This window comes from Trichosurus vulpecula, chromosome 2 (genome assembly GCF_011100635.1).
Source record: "Trichosurus vulpecula isolate mTriVul1 chromosome 2, mTriVul1.pri, whole genome shotgun sequence".
Lineage (NCBI taxonomy): Eukaryota > Metazoa > Chordata > Mammalia > Diprotodontia > Phalangeridae > Trichosurus > Trichosurus vulpecula.
In genome coordinates, this window is record NC_050574.1 from 369249096 (window position 1) to 369269383 (window position 20288).

The following is a 20288-nucleotide window of genomic DNA, read 5'->3' on the forward strand; positions in this document are numbered from 1 at the left end:
GATAAGTTGGAGATGATTTTAGAGAGTAGATTCTAGTGCTAAAGGGAACTGGGAAAGGCTTCCTCTAGAGTGTTGCATTTTATTTGGGAATGGATGGAACCCAGGGAAACCAGGGGATAAACATGAGAAGGGAGAGAATTCTAGTCATGGGGGACAGCCAGATAAGGTACATAAAGTCAAGAGATGTAGTATTGTTTTCAAGGTGTTTTAAAGTGTAAAAAAAGACTGGAAAGGTAGGAAGGGGTCCAGGTTTTGAAAGGCTTTAAAAGCCAAACAAAGGATTTTGTATTTGGTCCTAAAGGTAATAGAAAATCACTAACATTTGTTGGATAGATGGGTGATATAGACAGATTTGCGCCTAAAAAGATCAATTTGATAGTTAAGTGAAAGATAGACAGGAGTGCAGAGAAATTTGAAGCAGGAATACTACTTCAGACTATTGCAATAGTCCAGGTGTGAGGTGATGATGATTTGCACCAGGATGATGGCAGTGTCAGAGGAGAGAAGGGAGCATACATTGGGGATATTTCAAAATTAGAATTAATAAGAATTCAAAACAGAATGGATATGGAGAGTGAGAAAGAGAGCGAAGAATCAAAGATGATGCTTAAGTTATGAGCCTGGGAGGATGATGATACCACTGGAAGTAATAGTGAAGTTAGGAAGAGGGTACCCCAAGCCTTAAGGCATCTGTTCACTTGACACAGCTTCTTGGTAGCCTCTGGCTACTTTGAAGTGGCTTCTTGGTCTCCTAAGGACATAAAACGGCCTTTGCTTATTGACCAGACCATATTTCTAGAAAGGATTAGGTTTCGGCTGGTGGGTCAGGAATCTCTGAATGGTGTGTAGGTGATACAACAGTGAGTCCTTTTATCAAACTTAGGCCCTGGAAGAAGATGTATGCACTAGGTCTATAACTTATTAGCTATCTTTTTAAAATTGAATTTTATTTCTTAGTTATCAATTTTTTTTGCTGACATCCAGCAAAAAAAAAAAACAAGAAAGAAAAGCAAATCCTAATAATAAATAAGCATAGTCAAACAAAACAAATTCCTACATAGGTCATGTCCAAAAATGTGCCTCTCATTTTTCATTTGTTCATTGCCTCCCTCTCAGGAGGTGAGTGGCATTCTATATAAGTATTTTAGAATCATGGTTAGTCAATGTATTGATCTGAGTTTTAAGTCTTTCAAAATTATTCATTTTAAAAATGTTGATGTCACAGTATAAACTCTTCTACTGGTTCTGTTTACTTCAATTTGCATCAGTTCATATAAATCTTCCTAAATTTCCCTGAAACTGTCTTTTTCATCATTTTTATGTATAATAATATTCTATTACCTTCACATGCCATAATTTGTTCAGCCATTCCCCAGTAGATGGGCACCCCTTTAGTTTCCAGTTCTTCGCCAGTATAAAAAGAGCTACTATAAACACTTAGATGTAAAAAAGACTCTGCTCACCAACTTTGATCTCTTTGGGGGTTATAGGCCTAATAGTGGTTTAATTTGTATCAAATGATATGTAAAGTTTATTAACTTTATATTAAGGGGGGCATTTTCAGATTGCTTTCTAAAATGGTTGAACCTAGTAACAGCTATATCAATAATCAATGTGTCTATTTTCCTGAAATCCCTCCAACATTTGTTATTTTTCTTTTGTGTCAACTTTGCCCATCTGATGGATGTGAGATGCAACCTAAGAATTGCTTTAATTTGTATTTTCCCAATAATTGTTGACTTGGAACATTTTTTTATATGATTATAGATAGTTTAGATTTCTTCTCCTGAGAACTGACCATTTTGAATTAGGACAGGGCTCTTATTCTTTGTAAATTTGAATCATTTACTTACATGTCTTAGAAATGAGACCTTCAGGAGAGAAATATGTTGCATAAACCTTTTTTTCCTCCATAAAACTGTGCATAAACTTTGACTCAGCAATACCTCTTCTAGGTCTGTATTCCAAAGAGATTTTTTTAAAGAGGAAAAATCACTTATTTGTACAAAATATTTATAGAAGTTCTTTTTTTGGTGGCAAAGAATCAGAAATTGAGGGTATGCCCATCAGTTGGGGAATGGCTGAACAAGTTGTATGAGAGAAATGAGTATTAATAACCAATGATTTGAGGAGATCCAGAGTTGCCCCTTTTCCTAAAGTCCTGATTTTAAAAGTTCACTCTCTTGAAGGAAATTATTGCAAGTGAGTTTGGACTAATTTTTTTGTTCAGACCCAACCCAGTTAGGGAAGCTACTTGGGTTTGCGTGGGGATAAATTCTTTAAATAGATTGCCCAAGGCTGGGGATAACTTAAGAAGTAAATGACAAAATCAAAGTTCAGGTCCAGGCTCTCATTGAAATATTTATTTTCTCATTAATTGTTAACCAATCAGAATTGGTTGCTACCCTCAGGAACACCCCTCTTCCAATAGGCACATAAGTTTTGACAGCCCTCTCCCATGATTATCTGTAGTCTAAGAGACACCAAATGACTATCCTTTTGTTGAAATGCTGGCATTACTAATAAAAGGATTAAATTACCCAGAAATTGTGTGATATATGATTGTAATGGAATACTATTGTGCTATAAAAAATGATAAGCAGAATGCTTTCAGAAAAACCTGGAAAGACTTACATGAACTGATGCGAAGTGAAGTGAGCAGAACCAGGAGAGCAGTTGTATACAGTAACAACAATATCATATGATGATCAACTGTGAATGATGACTATTCTCAGCAATACAATGATCCAAGACAATTCCAAAAAACTCATGACAAAATGCTCTCCACAAGAATTGATAGAATCTGAATGCAGACTGAAGCATACTATTTTCACTTTTTTTTCATTTTTTTGTCCTTGTCTTCTTTCACAATATGACTAATAGAAATATATTTTGCATGATTGCACATGTATAACCTATATCAAACTACTTACTATTTTAGGGAGATAGGGAAAGGGAGGGAGAGAGAGAATTTAGAACTCTAAATTTAAAAAAAGAATGTTAAATACTGTCTACATGTAATTGGGAAAAATAAAATTATCTAAAAAAGATTTTTCCCTTGTTAACTGATTCTCTTCTAATTTTGGATTTATTTATGAAAAACTTTGTTTTTATATAATCAAACTTTACCATTTTATCTTCTGTGATTCTTTGTATCCCTTGTTTGGCCACAAATGCTTCTCTTATCCTTAGATCCAAAAGGTAATTTCTTCCTTGTTCCTCTAATTTGTTTCCAACAATGACCTTTTTATATTTAGATTATGTGTCCATTTTGGACTTATCTTGACATATAAGATGAAGCATTGGTCTAAACCTAATTTATTCCATAGTGTTTTCCAGCTTTCCCAGTAATTTTTGTTCAAAAATGAACTTACTCTGGTTCTTATCCCAGTATCTTAGACCTTTGAACCTCTTGGATATCTTGGTACAGAAAGCCAACACTTAATGGAGACCAATTATGCCACCAAAGGTATGGTCATTTATGTTGTGGACATGGGTACTATTTCTGGCAATCATGACTTTTATGAACTGTGTTGTATACTACTCCTGACTATTTAAAAAAGATTATATTGTTTTATGTTTTTATAATTTTCATTAAACTGCTTCTCTAGTAGCTGGGGTGGTTTTAAAATTATTTTAGTGGTGGAAAGTCCCATTGAAAAATTTGGGGACTTTGCTACTAAAAAGTGGGCTCTGGTAGGAGGTGTATTGCACCATAGTATCTACAGTAACTTTCCTGTTGCTTCTTTCAGTGACCACAGAGAGGATGTGAAAAGTGGGTGGGGCACTGGAGCCAACACTGGAGAGAAATGCCTCAGAGGGCAGCACCAGGAGCAATGACTAGTAGACAGAAAGAGATCAATTTAGTTTGAATGTCAGGGGTGGGAAAAGTACTAACAACTAGAATTCTACAAAAATAGAATTAGATGGCAGCTGAAGTCTCTCTTAACTTTCAAAGATTCTGGATTCTGTGAGGCAAAGCTTAAATGGTTGGTGTATCACCTCAGCATTGTTTTGAAAAACACACACTTTTGGCCTAATAGGCTTTTGTTTGTGGAATCCTTTATTTAAAACCAACCGGGGCCCCAGGAAGGAATGCCTGACGTTGGCTCTAGTACCAAAGGTTAGCCTAGGTGACTGAGCTCCGCCCAAGGACGAGGGGATGAAGTTTGTGTTGAGGGGGAAGGGCAGGCAGGTACTTCAAGGGTTTGCTAAGTGACCAGCTAGTGAAAGTCATCCAAGCTCCATAGGTGACCAAGGGAATACTCCAATTTTCAGGTTGGTAAACAGACTGGAATTTGAGTGAAGACTAAGACAGCGAAGGAACCATTAAATTTTTGAGACCGAGATCAAGGTCTTGGGACAGAAAGGATTTAGCTCTGAACGTCATGAATGCAGCTAGTAATAAACACTAATCCATCTGAACCAGAGTCACCATAGGTCCCAGAAGTCCAAGGCTAGGGAGGCAGGAAAAGGAGTATAACAAAGGAGTCTATCCCTCGGACTAGAGCTCAAAGGCTTGGAAGAGACGCCCTGTCTGCGGAATCTTCACCAGCTTTTTTCTTTCACAAGCGGTCTCAAGCTAAGGACAATAATTTCATGAGACATGACAGAGGCTACTGAACCTGCGGTAAGAGGCCTAGCCCCCAAGGAGAATGCTGACCCCCTAGCAATGTTGGATAAGGGAATCGGAGAACTGGGGCCTGCTACTGGGGCGAAAGAGGAGCAGGAGACGGAGGTGAAGTTCAGTGAGGAAAAGCGGCCTTGTGAAGAAGATGCTAGCGGAGACGGGGCGGGAGCAATTGCCCCAGTCGAGACTCCCGAGGAGGTGAGGGAGGAAGCAGGAACGACAATTGGCCAAGTAGACCAGAAGGAAGCAGAAGAGAGTAAAACCCTGACGCAAAGTGACTGGGAGGAGGATACACAGAAAAAACACGAGGACAAAATAAGGGAATCCCTTGGGAACGTGGAGGTGCAAAGAGAACAGCAAAAGGAGGAAAAGGAAGAGAGGAGTGAAGTACTGGACGATACACAAGTAGAGGCCATCTGCCAGGAAAGGAGATGCGAGCCGGAGGACAGCAGCAGCACTGAGCGCCAAAGGCGAGAGGAGAGCCAGGTAGCAGCCAAAGGAGCCCAGGACCCGGGAGACCCGGAGACAGAGGCAGAGGTAGGGGCGGAGCACAGCGCTGGGGGTGAAGCAGCAGTAGTAACTACCGCAGCCGCAGGAGCAGCTTCCCAGGACACCGTGCGGGGAGGCGTGAAGCTGTTACAACCCCAGGGAGAGCTAGCAGAGCCGGGAGCGGGGATGGAAGTAGAGGACCTCCAAAGAGGGAGGGCAAAAGGACTAGAAGGTATAAATTCTGAAAATGGTGAGAGCTATAGAGAAGAAAACAGTCCGGTACACCAAACGGAGCTGGAAGGTACAACGGCCGGGCAGCAGAAGGGGGAAGTGGAGGAGCAACAGAGCCTTGAGGAAAGCCCTGACCCGGGCAGTTTGATAGATGATGAGCAGGAAAATGAAGCTCTTCAAAGCGCACGTTACCCCGAGAGCGTGGAAGTTGAAGCTGCAGAAGGGCTGGTCGAGGAGGAAAGCGGGGGCCAGGAAGGTGTAAAGGATTCCGCCGCTGGAGGGGATCCTAGAGAAGCAGTGCAGGTGGAATGTGCCAGCCCAGGTGCCAAGAAGGATGTCCAAGAAGGAGCCCTGGAAGAGGGAAGAGAAAATTGGGGTAAGGAGAATCCTGACGTAGAAGTCGTGGTCCAGGGCGAGGAAGAGAACTTTGGTGGGAGCCCACAGAAGGAGGAGGAAAATGAGGAGGCTACTCCCGAAAGAAACTTAGAAGCAGAGCTGAGCAACCACCTGTCGGAGACTAGCTCTGAAGGTGTCCTTGCTGAAGCCCAGACAAATAAACTAGGGGAAGGGCTGAACGGCGCGAGAGAGGAAGGAGAAACATCGGAGGAGGAGGCTTCAGGAGAGAGCGTCTCAGCCCCCGCGCTGGCCCCGGGGAATGAACACGACATTTCCCTCTTCGTTAAGGTAAGTCCCGCTTCTCTGGTCTCTCTCCACCTTACATCCCACTCTTCAGTCCCTTAACCCTTCCCCTCTGTGAGTGTGGGCTTCTCACATTCGAGAAGAGGTTGGCCAGAGCGGGCTTCCCCCTTCGTACCCTATAAGCTCTTGGGTTTCCAGGGAAGAAAGTCGAAATTAGGGGTAATTATGCAAGTGCATTAAACTTTCCACTGTCCTTTGTCCTGAAAATAATGACTTGCTCTTCTAGTCGACTATTAAAAAAAATCCTTCTCCCATTTACCTTCCTTCTCTTCTTTCTCCTCTCCCCCCACCTTCTTCCTCCTCCACCCCACCTCCCATTTATCGGCAAACTAGCTGCTAAACAACCGCTACTGGGGTCAGAGTAGTGCTAAGTAGTTTCTGCCAACAGGATTAAAGATGTGAAAATGTCACGGATAGGGATAATCAGGAAGCAGGTGAAGTGAAAAGTTAATCACAGTACTTCAAATTTCAGCGATTAAAGAGATAATCTATGTTTTCAGTCTCCAAAAATATCATGAAGATCCCATTTCTAGTAGAATAAATAAAGAATATTTATAATGAAAAAGTGTACTTTTAATATCATGCCACATACAGAAAAAAGGAATATATAAAGTAGTAGTACTCTATGGTGATTAAAAATTCCTTTCTTTGTATGTTAAAACTTCAAATTCATTTCACATACTAAGAAGTTCTTACCTTGTTTAGGATAGCTGTAAAGTTTTACTTTTAAATTTGAAGTTGTAGGAGGTATTTAAAAAAACAATACTCAGTCACTTAATATGGCTTCCTTGTTAATAAGTTCTGGATGACTAGGACAGAAGGCTATAATAAGACTAAGAATGTGCTTTACATATTGCGTCATAATCCTTTAAGAAGTTATTGACAGAGTTCTAGAAGCTAGTGAACTCAAATATAAACAGATACCTAAAGTAAAAAATGAGAATGTGAAACTTCTTTATATAATTTAGAGTAAATCTCAGAATTCCTTGATGGAAAGGGAAATGTGGAAAAAAAGGCAATCACCATTTCTTCACTTAAAGGAAATAATCTCTTTTCAAAGAGAGATGGCCACTAGCTTGTGTAGGATGTTTTCAAAATAAATCTAAGGATATAGCTTCAAGACTGGTAGGAGGTTGTCTATATCCTCCAATATGTACTAGTCTACAGAGATTAACAACTATTTCATTTTACCATCTTGACTGATAGATTTAGGAACCTCACTTCCAGTACCTCCAAAAAATAGATAGGACCAATGTTTGTTCTCCTTTGGCACTTTGCTGATAGACTTAGGTTCTACTTTCTTAATCTTCTCCTGGGTTGATTAAAAAAAACCCCACAACATTCCTCCCCTCCCCCCCCAACTGCTTATTTCAAGGTCACCAGTGACCGTGACAAATCCAACTTTTATTTTTCTGAGTCTATATTTTCTGTGACTTCTCTATAGCATTTGACATTACTTATTCTTTCCTCCTTTTTGAAACTCTGGCTTCCATGAAATTGCCTTTTTCCCATTTCCCTCTTCTCTGCTCCTACTTTCCTGACTATCTTTTCTTTGTTGGTACCTCTTTCCACCCTATTTGTTAATATTTCTAAGAGTTCAATCATTACCTCTGGTTTTCTCTTCCCACATTCTTCCCCTTCACAAATGAATCCTGCTGTATAGCTTCCACTATTGCCTTTATACTGTTAACTGTTTTCTATTTCTTTAGCTTTGACCTGTCACTTGTGTTCCACTCCAATACTTCTCCACCACTTATAATACATTTTATGCAAATGTCCTGACATATACTAAAAATAAGCCTCTTAAAACTATTCTCCTCTTTCTCCCTTCCCCAGTTTCCTATTCCAACCATAGCACTAACCACTGTCTTAGGCATTCAGTTCAAAACCTCAGAACTATCTTTGTCAAAATCCTTTTTTCATGTTTTATTCCTTATGAGATCCCCATGAATAGGAAGAGCAGGTGTTAGTTCCATTTGACAACTGAGTAAATGCAAAAAAAGCTTAAAACTTGCCCATGCCAAATCATGAACAGAGCTAAGGCTAGTATAGAGGACTCTTAATTCCTGCCTCCAGCTCTAGACTATTATACTCCCTTGGGTTATGGGATGCTGAATTAACTAATTTTTGTTGTTCTTGTTCAGTCATTTCAGTCATGTCTGACTCTTCATGACCCCATTTGGGGCTTGTTTGGCAAAGATACTAGAGTGGCTTGCTATTTCCTTCTCCAGCTGATTTTACAGATGAGGAACTGAGGCAAAGAGGGTTAAGTGACTTGCCCAGGGTCACACAGCTAGTAAGTGTTTGAGGCCAGGTTTGAACTCATGAAGATGAATCTTTCTGACTTCAGGCCTGACACTCTATCCATTTGCACCACCTAGCTGTACCCTGCCATTTTTTTTGTCTAGGTGTCAGAAATGCTACTTTAATGCCCCCTTTCCATTAATGAGAACAAAATGTGGTAGAGAATATTTCTGATTGATGATTTTTAAAGGAAATTCCAAACCTTTAAAATCCAGACTTATTGTGGTCTCTTGAAACCTGATTGTGTTACCCCACTTATGACCTTTAAAATATTATTGTGGATTTTTGTCATGTGGAGTTTAAAATATGCAAGGCAACCTTTTCAAACACTGTGAGGGAATTTTTAGCTGCTCAGCTACCAATAACTTTATTGGATTTGTGGGGATAAAAAAAAATCTTGCTTTGAAAAAAAATCCCCTTAGGCACTTAATTATCCCCTTTTCTGGGGCAAGAAAAGAAATAATTAGTTTCTCAAGTTTTACTGGGAAGTAGTATAGCTGATTTGTTTGTACAGAAAAATGCAGCCCGAAGGGCATTAATAAACAAATAACTTATCCAAAAAAAGGTGGATTTAAAAAATTCATTGTTTTTAAAGGAAACAAATCCCTAAACACATTTTTCAAGCAGGTCTCTAACTAAAGCAAACTTTGAAGGTCACTCGAAGCTTGTCTCTCATTAAACTATTGAGTTTTTAAAACTTCTTCCTGCACTATTAATGCCATTTTAAACACAACAAAACTCAAAATCGTATGTCTTCTTTGTAATGATACCAAATTAAAAACAAACAGCCCTTGCTTTAAACTCCATACAGAATTCCTTGCCAGATATAACATTTTTTCTAGGTTTCTTTTTTGGATCCAGTGCTCTTTGGAATCAGATTGTTTTGATTACCAGGATCAACACGTCCACAGAGGATGCCACAGATGCCCTATATCTTTAGGCAAGCAGAAGTGATGGCAATAAGCAGTTAACAAACAACAACAGACACAATACATAAGCAATATATTTTTCCTTTGCGGTCAAGCAGTGGGTTAATACCTTTTAAAATGCTTCAGCTTTCTTATGAGAGTTCCTTTTGTCTTTTTTATTGGCCATGCTATTACAAACTTTTAAAAAAGATATATATTGTTTATTTTATTTTTAGTTTACAACACTCAGTTCCACAAGTTTTTGAGTTCCAAATTTTCTTCCCCACCTCTCCTCCCCCTTCCCCCGCTCCAAGATGGCATGTGATCTGTTATATAGGTTCTACATATACCTTCACATTAAACTTATTTTCCCAATAATCAGGTTGTAAAGAAGAATTATGACCAATGAAATGAATCATGAGAAAGATAAAACAAAACCTAAAATAAAGTAAAATTTAAAAAAGAAGAAGCAAATAGTATGCTTCAATCTGTATTCAGACTGCCTAATTCTTTATCTGGATGTGGATAATCTTTTCCATTATGAGTCTTTTGGGACAACTGTCTTAGTACCTTGCATTGTTGAGAAAAGCCAAGTCTATCAATGTTAGTCATCACAGAAGCAGTGTGTCTGCAGTTGCGTACAATGTTCTCCTGGTTCTGCTCCCTTCACTCATGATCAGATCATATAAGTTTCTCCAGGTTCTTACGAAGCCCATCTGCTCCTCATTTCTTATAACACAATAGTTTCCCATTACATTCATATACCACAATTTGTTTAGCCATTCCCCAATTGATGGGCATCCCCTTGATTTCCAATTCTTTGCAACCACAAAAAGAGCTGCTATAAATATTTTTGTACATACGAGTCCTTTTCCCTCTTGTATGATCTCTTCTAATACCACTTCTAGGGCTATAGCCCTAGAAGTGGTATTACTGGGTCAGAGGGTATGCCAATTTTTATAGCCCTTTGGGCTGTAGGGCTATTTGGGCATAATTCCAAATTGCTCTCCAGAATGGTTGGATCAGTTCACAGCTCCACCAACAATGCAACAGTGTTCCAATTTTCCCACATCTTCTCCAGCACTTATCATTTTCCTGTTTTGACATGTTAGCCAATCTGACAGGAGAGATGTAGTATCTAAGAGTTGTTTTGATTTGCATTTCTCTAATCAATAGAGATTTAGAGTATTTTTTCATATGACTATAGATATCTTTAATTTCTTCCTCTGAAAATTGCTTGTTCATATCCTTTGACCATTTTTCAATTGGGGAATGACTTGTATTCTCATAAATTTGACTCAGTTCCCCATATATTTTAGAGATGAGGCCTTTGTCAGAGACACTGGTTGCACTTATTTGTGTCTAATGGTAGCCATCTCTAGGGCAGGGAAAGGGAAAGGGGAAAAAAAGAAAAAAGAAATTTATATGATAATTTTATTATATGTTTTAAAAAGAATAGCAAGTTATACATCACAGATATGCAATTTTGTGTGCAACAAAAACCCAATATCAATAAAAATGTGGATTTTTAAAAATGTATTAAAATAATACTATAAAGTGGTAATGAGTACCTGTGTGTTCAAGTGATGAAAGAATAAAGTTGAGAAACAGAATGGATTTAAGTGCTGCAGTGGAGGCACAATCATCAAAAACAGGTCATAGAGGATTACTCAATTTCCTTGTTTGATAGGGTTACTAGATTGGCAATTAAGGAAATAGTTTATCTGCATTTTAGAAATGCATTAGAAAAACTGGGATGAAAGTCAGATTACAAAGGGTTAAGAACAGAAAAGGTAATAAGGAAGTGGAAGCATTAGTTATAAATGAGGTTTTTTTTTTTTTCAAGAAATTTAATGGTGAAGGGGTTTTGAGGGATGGACCCATATAGCTGGGAAGTTTTAGGTTTGGATTAAGGAGATGTGAGCACGTTTGTAGGCTGATGGGAAGTAGCCACTAGAGAGGAAAAGACTGAACATGAATGAGAAAGAGTATATTATGGTTGGTGCACAGTGGATGGAGTACCAGGCCTGGAGTCAGGACCACTCATCTTCATGAGTTCAAATCTGGCCTTAGATACTTACTAGCTCTGTGACCCTGAGCTGGCCACTTATATCTATCTTATATATGTTATTATTGTTGTTGAGTCATTTTTCACTTGAGGTCATACAGCTAGAAAGTGTCTGAGACCAGATTTGAACTCAGGAAGATGAATCTTCCTGACAGGCCTGGCACTCTATCCACTGTGCCATCTAGCCACCCTAATCTTATATATACTTATTTACAAAAATGTTTCCCCATTGGAATATAAGCTCCTTGAGGGTAGTAACTGTTTTTGCTTTTGCTTTGTATCACCAGTACCTAGCACAACACTTGGCACTTGTTGTTGTTTGAGTGTTTCAACTGTGTCTGACTCTTGGTGATCCCCTTTTTTTGGTTTTCTTGGCAAAGATACTAGAACAGTTTGCTATTTCCTTCTCCAGCTCATTTTACAGATGAGGAAACTGAGGCAAACAAGGTTAAGTGACTTGCTCAGGGTCACACAGCTAGTAAATGTCTGAGGCCAGGTTTGAACTCGGGTCTTCTTGACTCCAGGATCAGCATTCTATCCCCTGTGCCACCTAGCTGCCCTATGCCTGGCACATAGTAAATGCTTAATAAATTCTTTTTGATTGATTGGTTGATGTCAGTCTGGTTATTTGAATCTTTATTTCTGTAACAGTATTTTATGGTTCTATTGATCTAAGCCCTGAGAGTGCTTTGGTATACTCCTAGATACTGTCTATGTATCAAGTACACGCTGGCTCACTTTCCCAGAGGAAGTTTCTACATCAGCCTCTCAAGTTTCCAAGAGGGGGTACCCTAAGGGGTTGGGGTGCTTCTTTTCTCTGCTGCCATTGTCTTGAGGCTTCATGACCAAATTCCTTCCCATTTTTAGTGCTCCATTCAATCTAAAATAAACTAGCTTTTACAATGATTATTTACTTCAAAGACAATAGCAAATACATCTTTCTCCAAACATCTCAGGCATCTACTGTCTTCTAGATGACCTCAGTCTCTGTGTGGAGCAGGTTTAAAACTTAGTTCAGTTCTTAAATAGCATTGATCCCATCGAATTCATGCCTACATCTATGTCAGATGCTGAGGACGGACAATAACACCTAGTTCTTAGGTAGTACTTTCTTTTTGTAATTTTCCACCTGGTTCTAATTGATTTCTTAAAATCTTATATACAAGTTTTTCATTTGTTCATGGTTTTCAGGTTGTCCAATGATTCTTAAATTATTTCTCCTCTACTTGTTTTCCAGGTCAATTAATTTTGATAGTAGATACCTTACACACTTTTCTATTTCTTCACTCTTTTGAATTTATTCTCCTATTTGTTGTTATCGAATTGAATTTTATTTGCTTCATTCCATTTTTCAGAGTTATGTTTTCTATCTTTTGTTCTAAGCTCCATCCCACTTCTGGTTGTCTTCTTGTGCAGTTTTATTCACCTTTGACACTTTCTAGTTATTGGGATTGAGAAACTGAAGGCAAAAACTAGAGATGAGTCATTCTTTCTGAGTCTCAGTTTCCTTATTTGTAAAATGACTGGGTGTGATTCAGCAACCTTTAAGTTCTAAAACTATGATGCTATAAACTTTCGTGTTATCAGCTTCATCAGAAATCTTGGTGTTCTGCCTTCTTGCAGCAGAACCAATAAAATAGCCAAGACTGACTCTTGCCTAATCTATTTTTAGAGTGAAGCCTTTATAGATATATATAGAGTCTCTCTAACAAAATAGTGCTAATACTTAATGTTTACCAGTACCTACAATTGCCTGACCACTTCTCCCTGACTCTGGCCAAGAAAAAAAAATGGTTGTTCACAAATGAAATGCATGAATGGAACACAAATTGAAGTTATTTCTCCTATTCTCCTTCAGTAGCTGGAAAGGTAAGAGAGAACCAATGGACTTGGTCTGGGTCAAATGAATGGTGGAGAAAACAGTCAAGTAGAATTTCCAGACTCTAGGGTTCAATGTCTTCCTCCCTGTTCAGTACTTGGTCCTTGATTTCTGAACCTGTGTGTTGTCTAGAATTCAGCGCTTATTAGACTGCGGGTCCTGACCCCACATGGGGTCATGAAAGATTTGGCAACAGCAAAAGGTTTCTGAATGCACACTGACCAATAATTAATTGAAAATCAAACGCATAATGAATCAGAAGGGTTTGTGGCAGTGCTTGATCATGCAGCTTCACTGCAGCCTTGGTTCTGAATACAAAACATGAGCACTTTGCACTGTACATGCCCTCGGGCCACACAATGCCAGTGCTAAGGAAACTGGAAAAGGGGTCATGAGTGGAAAAAGTTTAAGAAGGTCCGATCTAGATCTCAACAGGGATGAATGGAACTTAAGATGGTTATTATTATCATGATTCATCTCCAACTTACAGCTACCACCACCATTCTCTCATTGATATTTAACCAGTAAATCAGTGTATAATTTCTACATCTGATTCTCTAGGCCAAAGTTTTAATATTGGGATAGGGAATAGTGACTGTGATTTCGTTGGGATAGGAACTTTGCAGATGAGGAAAATCCCTCTCTCAAAGTAGGTTAGAGTATTCTCTACTACTTATCTTTGAAAGTTGCACCACACTCTGAAAAGTTAAATGACTTGCACTGGGTAACATGGCCAACTTGTGTCAAAGGCAGAACTTGAACTCAGGCCCTGGCTCCACTATACTGTCCTGCCTTTCGAATTCAGACTAAAGGTCTGAAATAACTTATTGTTCCCTCATAGGTAGGGTTTAATATCTCTTCTCTTGCTGTTCTTATGGTCCTCATGTCTTGCTAATTCTTTCACTTTAGGTCCAGAAAAAGGAGGTAACTTGCCTGAAGTCACACAACTCTGTAGGGTCAGACTTATGTCTAGAACCCTGCCATTATCATTTCCAGTAGGGTAATTTATACATACTAAGATGATTGTATTTTCTCTTTTGTTTTATTTATCTATGCATTTATTTATTTTGTTTGTGTTTTTGGCAGGGCAATTGGGGTTAAGTGACTGGCCCCAGGTCACACAGCTAGTACATGTGTCAAGTGTCTGAGGCTGGATTTGAACTCAGGTCCTCCTGCCTCCAGGGCCACTGCTCTACTCACTGCGCCACCTAGCTGCCCCTATTTTCTTTTTTGTATGAAGACACCTAGTATAGCTTATCAGATGGAAGAATTTCTATAGAATCAATAAAGGTAGCTTGGCCCTGAGTATGCCACAGACCATAACTGTTTCTGGGCCACATCAATCTGACATGTGTTAAGTGAGCATGAAGTCTACAGGAAGGAATGGGAGGTTTAATACATCTTTATCATCATGTTGCTACACACAAACACTTGGAAAAATATTTTACCTTTACATTTTTTAAATTTTAAATTTTACTTGTACATTTTACTTGTACATTTTTGTATATATGTATATATGTAAAATATATGTATAAATGTATAAAAGTAGCATATGTATATATAAAATATATGTATATATTTTTACATTTAAGTTTTTACATTTTTTTTTGCTTTTTGCATTTTTTTTTTACTTTCTACATTTAAACTTCGAGTTTATTGAAGAATATCGTCTTAGATGACTTTTTAAAACTATCTCAAATTAAAAGCTGAGTATGACAGACTTGATTTGAAGCACGTAATAATTATAACAGAGCAGCTAGGTGATGCAATAGATAGAGCACCAGACCTTAGGCAGATCTGAGTTCAAATCCAGCCTCAGACACTTACTAGTTGGGTAACCCTGTACAAGTCACTTAACCCCTTTTTGCCTCAGTTCTTCATTTGTAAAATGGGGATACACTGGAAAAAGAAATGGCAAACCACTCCAGGATCTTTGCCGGGAAAACTCCCTGGGTTCACAAGGAGTCAAACACAACTGAAGGACTGAACAACAAAGTTACTACCATACCCCCAGAATGTAAACTCCCATTCATTGAACAAAGATTTACTTATCACCTTCTATGTTTGTGGTAATGTGCTGGTGATGGGGAGACAGACAGAAACAAAACAATCTCTACAGTTGGTATATATTGTTAGAGGAGAAGATGGGATACAAAATAGAACTACAGAAGTAACTATAAACTATTTTGAAGTGAAGAGAGAGCACTAAGCACTCTGTGGATTAGGGGAAGCTTCAAAGAAGAAGCAGAGTTTCAACTGAGTCTTAAGGGAATTTAAGAATTCCAGGAGGGAGATATGAACAGAGATTGCTGCCTGTGAGGGTGGGGGTGGGGATGATGTGGGCAGATTGAATGTAGCAACAATGTGGCTAGCAGCTCTTGTTAGGGTGTAAGACCCAGCAAGACGAGCAACAAGAGGCACACAGAAGGGCTGCTGGCAGAGATTCTTTGATCTGCTTTTCTAAGGAAAGCAGTTTTAAGGGGTTAGCAATCTCACTTTAATCAAACATGCATATATCATTCACTTAGCTCAGGGGGAAAAGCCAGAACCCTGACCTTCAGAGAGGATAAAAACAGAAATTACAAACATACATCATATAAACAGAGCAAATAACACAAACCAGGCTATCCATAGCAATACATAGTTACCAGAAAAGTACCAACATCCGGGTTTTTTTTTTGAGGCTGGGGGGCTCTTAACAACGGCTGCCCATAGTCTCCATCTTGTCAAATCCCACAACACTCTTCCAGTGAGTGAGAGCCCCAGAGCAAAATGCTAACCTCCAAATATATATATCCTTCTTAGGGCCTGAAGGCTTCATACCTAATCTGCAAAAGGGTGTGGTCCTGGGGCATCACACCTAGCTAGACAGGCTCTTGATTACTTTAGCATTCTCAAAGAGAAAACAGTTTTAAAAAAGTCTTACCCTGCTTAACATTACATTGAGGAGCAGTGAGGATCACAACTATTGTGGCTGGAATGTTGTTTGTTAAGGAGAGTAATGTAAAATAGGGTTGTAAAGAAGTCATATGAAGGAGAGTCTCAAACACATTTGGAATCAAGTAAGTCTTCCAAAAGCAGAATTTAAAACTGAGAGTTAATAAGGTTAATGATTTGATATTTTAGAAATTAATTTAATGTAAATTATAATTAGGAGAAGTTTTCTCCTTCAAACTTTTAAAACTTTTTATTCATTTCTGCTGAATGCTTCTTATATTGACTTAGATTCTTAATGTGACAAATTCTTAGACAGAGCAATTGGAAGACCAATTTTAAACTTTAGTACTTTCATTTTAGAAGACATCAAGCCTGCCAGAGATATAATGGTGATTTGAAAATATTTCAAGTTAGGAATGGGAAAAAGAGCCCAAACTCACCTTAATATGTTCCAGGAGATATTTGCAGGAATGTGTTGAATAGGTAAACTACTTTTAAAACACAGCTCGTTGCTTTCAATTTCTCAACCCTAGTAATTGCCCAAGAGTGGTATAGCATTTGAACAAACATTGACATTTTGCAGTGCACAATTATTCTAAAAACAATCACGTCTGTGTGCTTATTGCCACACAGGCTGTCTATGAATAAACCAATTGTAGCTGGGTTCCCTGTTGCTTTTCATTGTAGCAAGAGAGAGCATGTGGTGGCACATTTTCTGGTGCTGCCTTTTGGTTTCCAGAGGGTTTGGGAAAAAAGCATTCATTTTTGCAATGTTATATAAACTGTAAGATTTAAAGGAAAATGGGCAATGATGTAACCAAGGAATATTCATTTTGTAATTTCATTTTTCCCATTTCTAAGCAAAAAACAACTCAGCATTTGCTTTCTGATAATCTTTAAAGACCAAGTTCCACTTGTGATGAAAAATTCCTTATAAATCTGTTCAGTGAATGTAAAAGTAGAACATGAGAGGTATTGAAATAGAGTGGAAAGAACACTAGATTTGGAGTCAAGAGGATGTGAGTTCAGATCCCAGATCAGTCCTTTGAATCTCTATTAACTTGGTTAAGCTCTCTGGGTCTCAGTTTTCTCATCTATAAAATGAAGGGATTAGAATAGATTATCTCTAAAGTCTCTTCCAACTCTAAATCAATGTTTCTTCAATTTATATATTCTTCAATTTGTTTTATAAAACCAAAATCCATTTTCCTAGAACATCTCGAAGTGTCAGAGCACAGAAGAAAGCTTCCCTATGCACTTCTTGCTCATTCCTTCCCTATTTTCTAGGTATTTCTAAATCTCCATCCAGGCCTATATATGATATTTGATTTTGTTGTCGTGCCTGACTCTTCATGACCCCATTTGGGGTTTTCTTGGCACAGATACTGGAGTGGTTTTGCCATTTCCTTCTCCAGCTCATTTTACAGATGAGGAAATGGAGGCAAAGAGGTTTAAGTGACTTGCCCAGGGTCACACACCTAGTAAATGTATGAGGCCAGATTTGTCAAGAAGATGAATCTTCCTGACTCCAGGCCCAGCACTTTATCCACTGATCCACCTAGTTGCCCATGAAACTTGATAGAGGTGAGGGTAAACTGCTTTGTTTGTTTTGTCTTTGAGTTTGCATAAGGCTCTAAACATAGTAAGAACTTAAAAATGCTTTTGTATAGGAGTGCTGGGAAGTTTATCAGAATGGGTGACCACAACACTTCTGTTTTGACAGGATAATTCATACAGCAAATGTATTAATATATAAATGCATAACATATAAACTGTAAATGTAAAATGTATAATTTAATACAGCCGAGCAAATGATCATAGAAACATAGAATGTTAGGACTTGGAGGGAGCTTAGAGATGACGGGTTCCAACTAGATGGTCTCTGAGGTCACTTCCAGCTCTTGGCCAATGACCCTACTTGCTCATTTTTCAGTTGAGGAAACAAGGCCGAAGGGGTAGAGTGATTTGGGGAAGCTTACACAGCTAGTTAGTAGCAGATCTGGGTCTTAAATAAGTGTCCTGTTTCCTCAGTTCAGTGATTTACTTCAGTTGACTTGAGTGTACCCCTCTTTGTATCAAGACATTTAACAGCAGAGTTAACTAGACGGATTTTTGACAGTTATTTTAAGGGCATCTCAGACCCTGCTGTGCCATAGATTATTCTCATTTATATGCTTCATTAACTATATATATTGTATATAATTATTGAAATACATTCATGGGAATATAACATATATGTATATATGTATATGTATATATACACATATACACCTATATACACATACACATGCATATATACATGCATACACATACACACACACATATATAAATCTATCTATCTCTCTATCTATCTCTCTATCTATCTATCTACTGTGTTATACGTGGGGTGGTGGATGTGAGAGGGCAGGAGATGGTTAGTACTTATGCATCATGACAATATTCTCAGATCCCCACTTATTTCTTTATCATTGATTTCTGCCTGGCCTCCTCCCCATCCTCTTCCTCAAGCTAATTTCCTTCACCATTTCATTCCCTCATTCTTTCGATACTGCCACTTGCTTTTGTACCACTTTTCATAGCTTCTCTTTGTGCATTTTTAAAGTGCGACTGCCTCCCTGATTCCGGCTGCCAATTGTGGTATTTCCTGGCAAGTACCTAAAGAATTGGGAGTGCCTTCCTCTATTTCATAACTTCATAAATTAATTATCAATTCAAGTATAAGTTGTTTTTCTGGTTCTGTTTAGTTCACTCCACCTCAATTCATACAAGTCTTTCCATGGTTTTGTTAAATGATCTTTTTCCTTATTACAACAACTTAGTATTCTATTACCTTCATACATCAGAATTTGTTGAGACATTCCCCAATTAATGGGTATCCTTTTAGTTTTCAGAGTTTTTTTGCCACCATAAAAATAGCTGCTATAAATATTTGTGTACATATAGGACATTTTCTTCTTTCTTTGATTTCTTTCGAGTATAAACTTAGCAGTCATATAGCTAGGTCAAAGGGCATTCACTGTTAGTTACTTTTTGTGGATAATTCCAAATAGCTTTCCAGAATCATCGAGCCTATCCATAGCTTCAACAATAGTGCATCAATGTACCTGTTTTCCTGTAACCCCTTCAATATTTGAATAGTTGAAAATTTCTTTTTTCTTTTTTTGGGGCAATCTTTGCCAATATGATTAGTATGAGATAGAACCTCAGAATATCTTTAATGTGCAATGCTCTAATTATCAGTGCTGGAGAAGGAAATAACAAACCTTTCCAGTATCTTTGCCAAGAAAACCCCAAAAAGGTTAATGAAAAGTTAGGCATGACTGAAAATGACTAAATGACAAATTATTAGTGACTTGGAGTATTTTTTCATGTGGCTATCGATAGCCTGAGCTAGTGTTTTCAAATTCCCAATGGATATTAAGCTTCAGGATTTGGGAATAAGAAATTGAAATTCCTGGGATTTTTTGAGAAATTTTAAAGTTATAAATTATTCTATATTTTCATACATGGGAAGGGGAGTCTGGTCAGGAGCTCATTGAGTGGAACTCTCTAGCAAAGATTTTTGTCCCAGTTAACTGTTTCCATTCAATATTTACTATATTGGATTTGTTCATGTAAAACATTTTAATTTTTTTGGAAATAGAATTATCCATTTTATCTTCTGTGATCCTTTCTAACCTTCGTTTGGCTATTGGTTCTTCTCCTATCCATTGGTTTGATAGGTAATTTCTTGCTTTTCTAATTTGTTTATGATTGATTTTTTCTATCTAGTTCACATATCCATTTGAACCTTACCTTTTGTTTTTATTATGATTAATTATATTGATTAACTTACGTTGAGACAGCCTTACATTCTAGTATAAACCTAACATGGTCATAATGAATGATTTCTTAGGTGAACTGATGTAGTTTGTCTTGAGTTTATTTTAAATTTTCAAATGGATATTAATGAATGATCTTAGACTATAGTTCTCTTTGTTTTTATCATTCTCTGGTTTATGTGCTAGGACTGTATTTGTCTCATAAAAGAGTCTGGTAGAGTACTTTCTTGCTCTTTTGCGAATAATTTGTATGACAACTGTACTAATTTTTCTTTTAAAATTTGATAAAATTTTCTTGTGAATCTATCAGGACCAGGAATAT

The 20288-nt window shown here is 37.9% G+C and overlaps 1 protein-coding gene across 2 annotated transcripts in view; it reads left to right on the forward strand.

Moving 5' to 3' along the window:
• Positions 1 to 4606: 4606 nt before the first annotated feature.
• The window catches only part of CLIC6 (chloride intracellular channel 6), an 87046-nt gene continuing 71364 nt past the window's right edge, over positions 4607 to 20288 (forward strand). The window contains exons 1-2 of one of the 2 annotated variants that reach the window (XM_036744820.1): positions 6014 to 6038; positions 15512 to 15523. Coding sequence is in view for 1 of the 2 variants with exons in the window: in XM_036744819.1 (XP_036600714.1) it covers positions 4607 to 6034 (1428 nt within the window). In the remaining variant the exon portion in view is untranslated. Of the gene's footprint in view, positions 6039 to 15511; positions 15524 to 20288 lie in introns of both variants that reach the window. The other variant, XM_036744819.1, reaches the window with a different exon arrangement.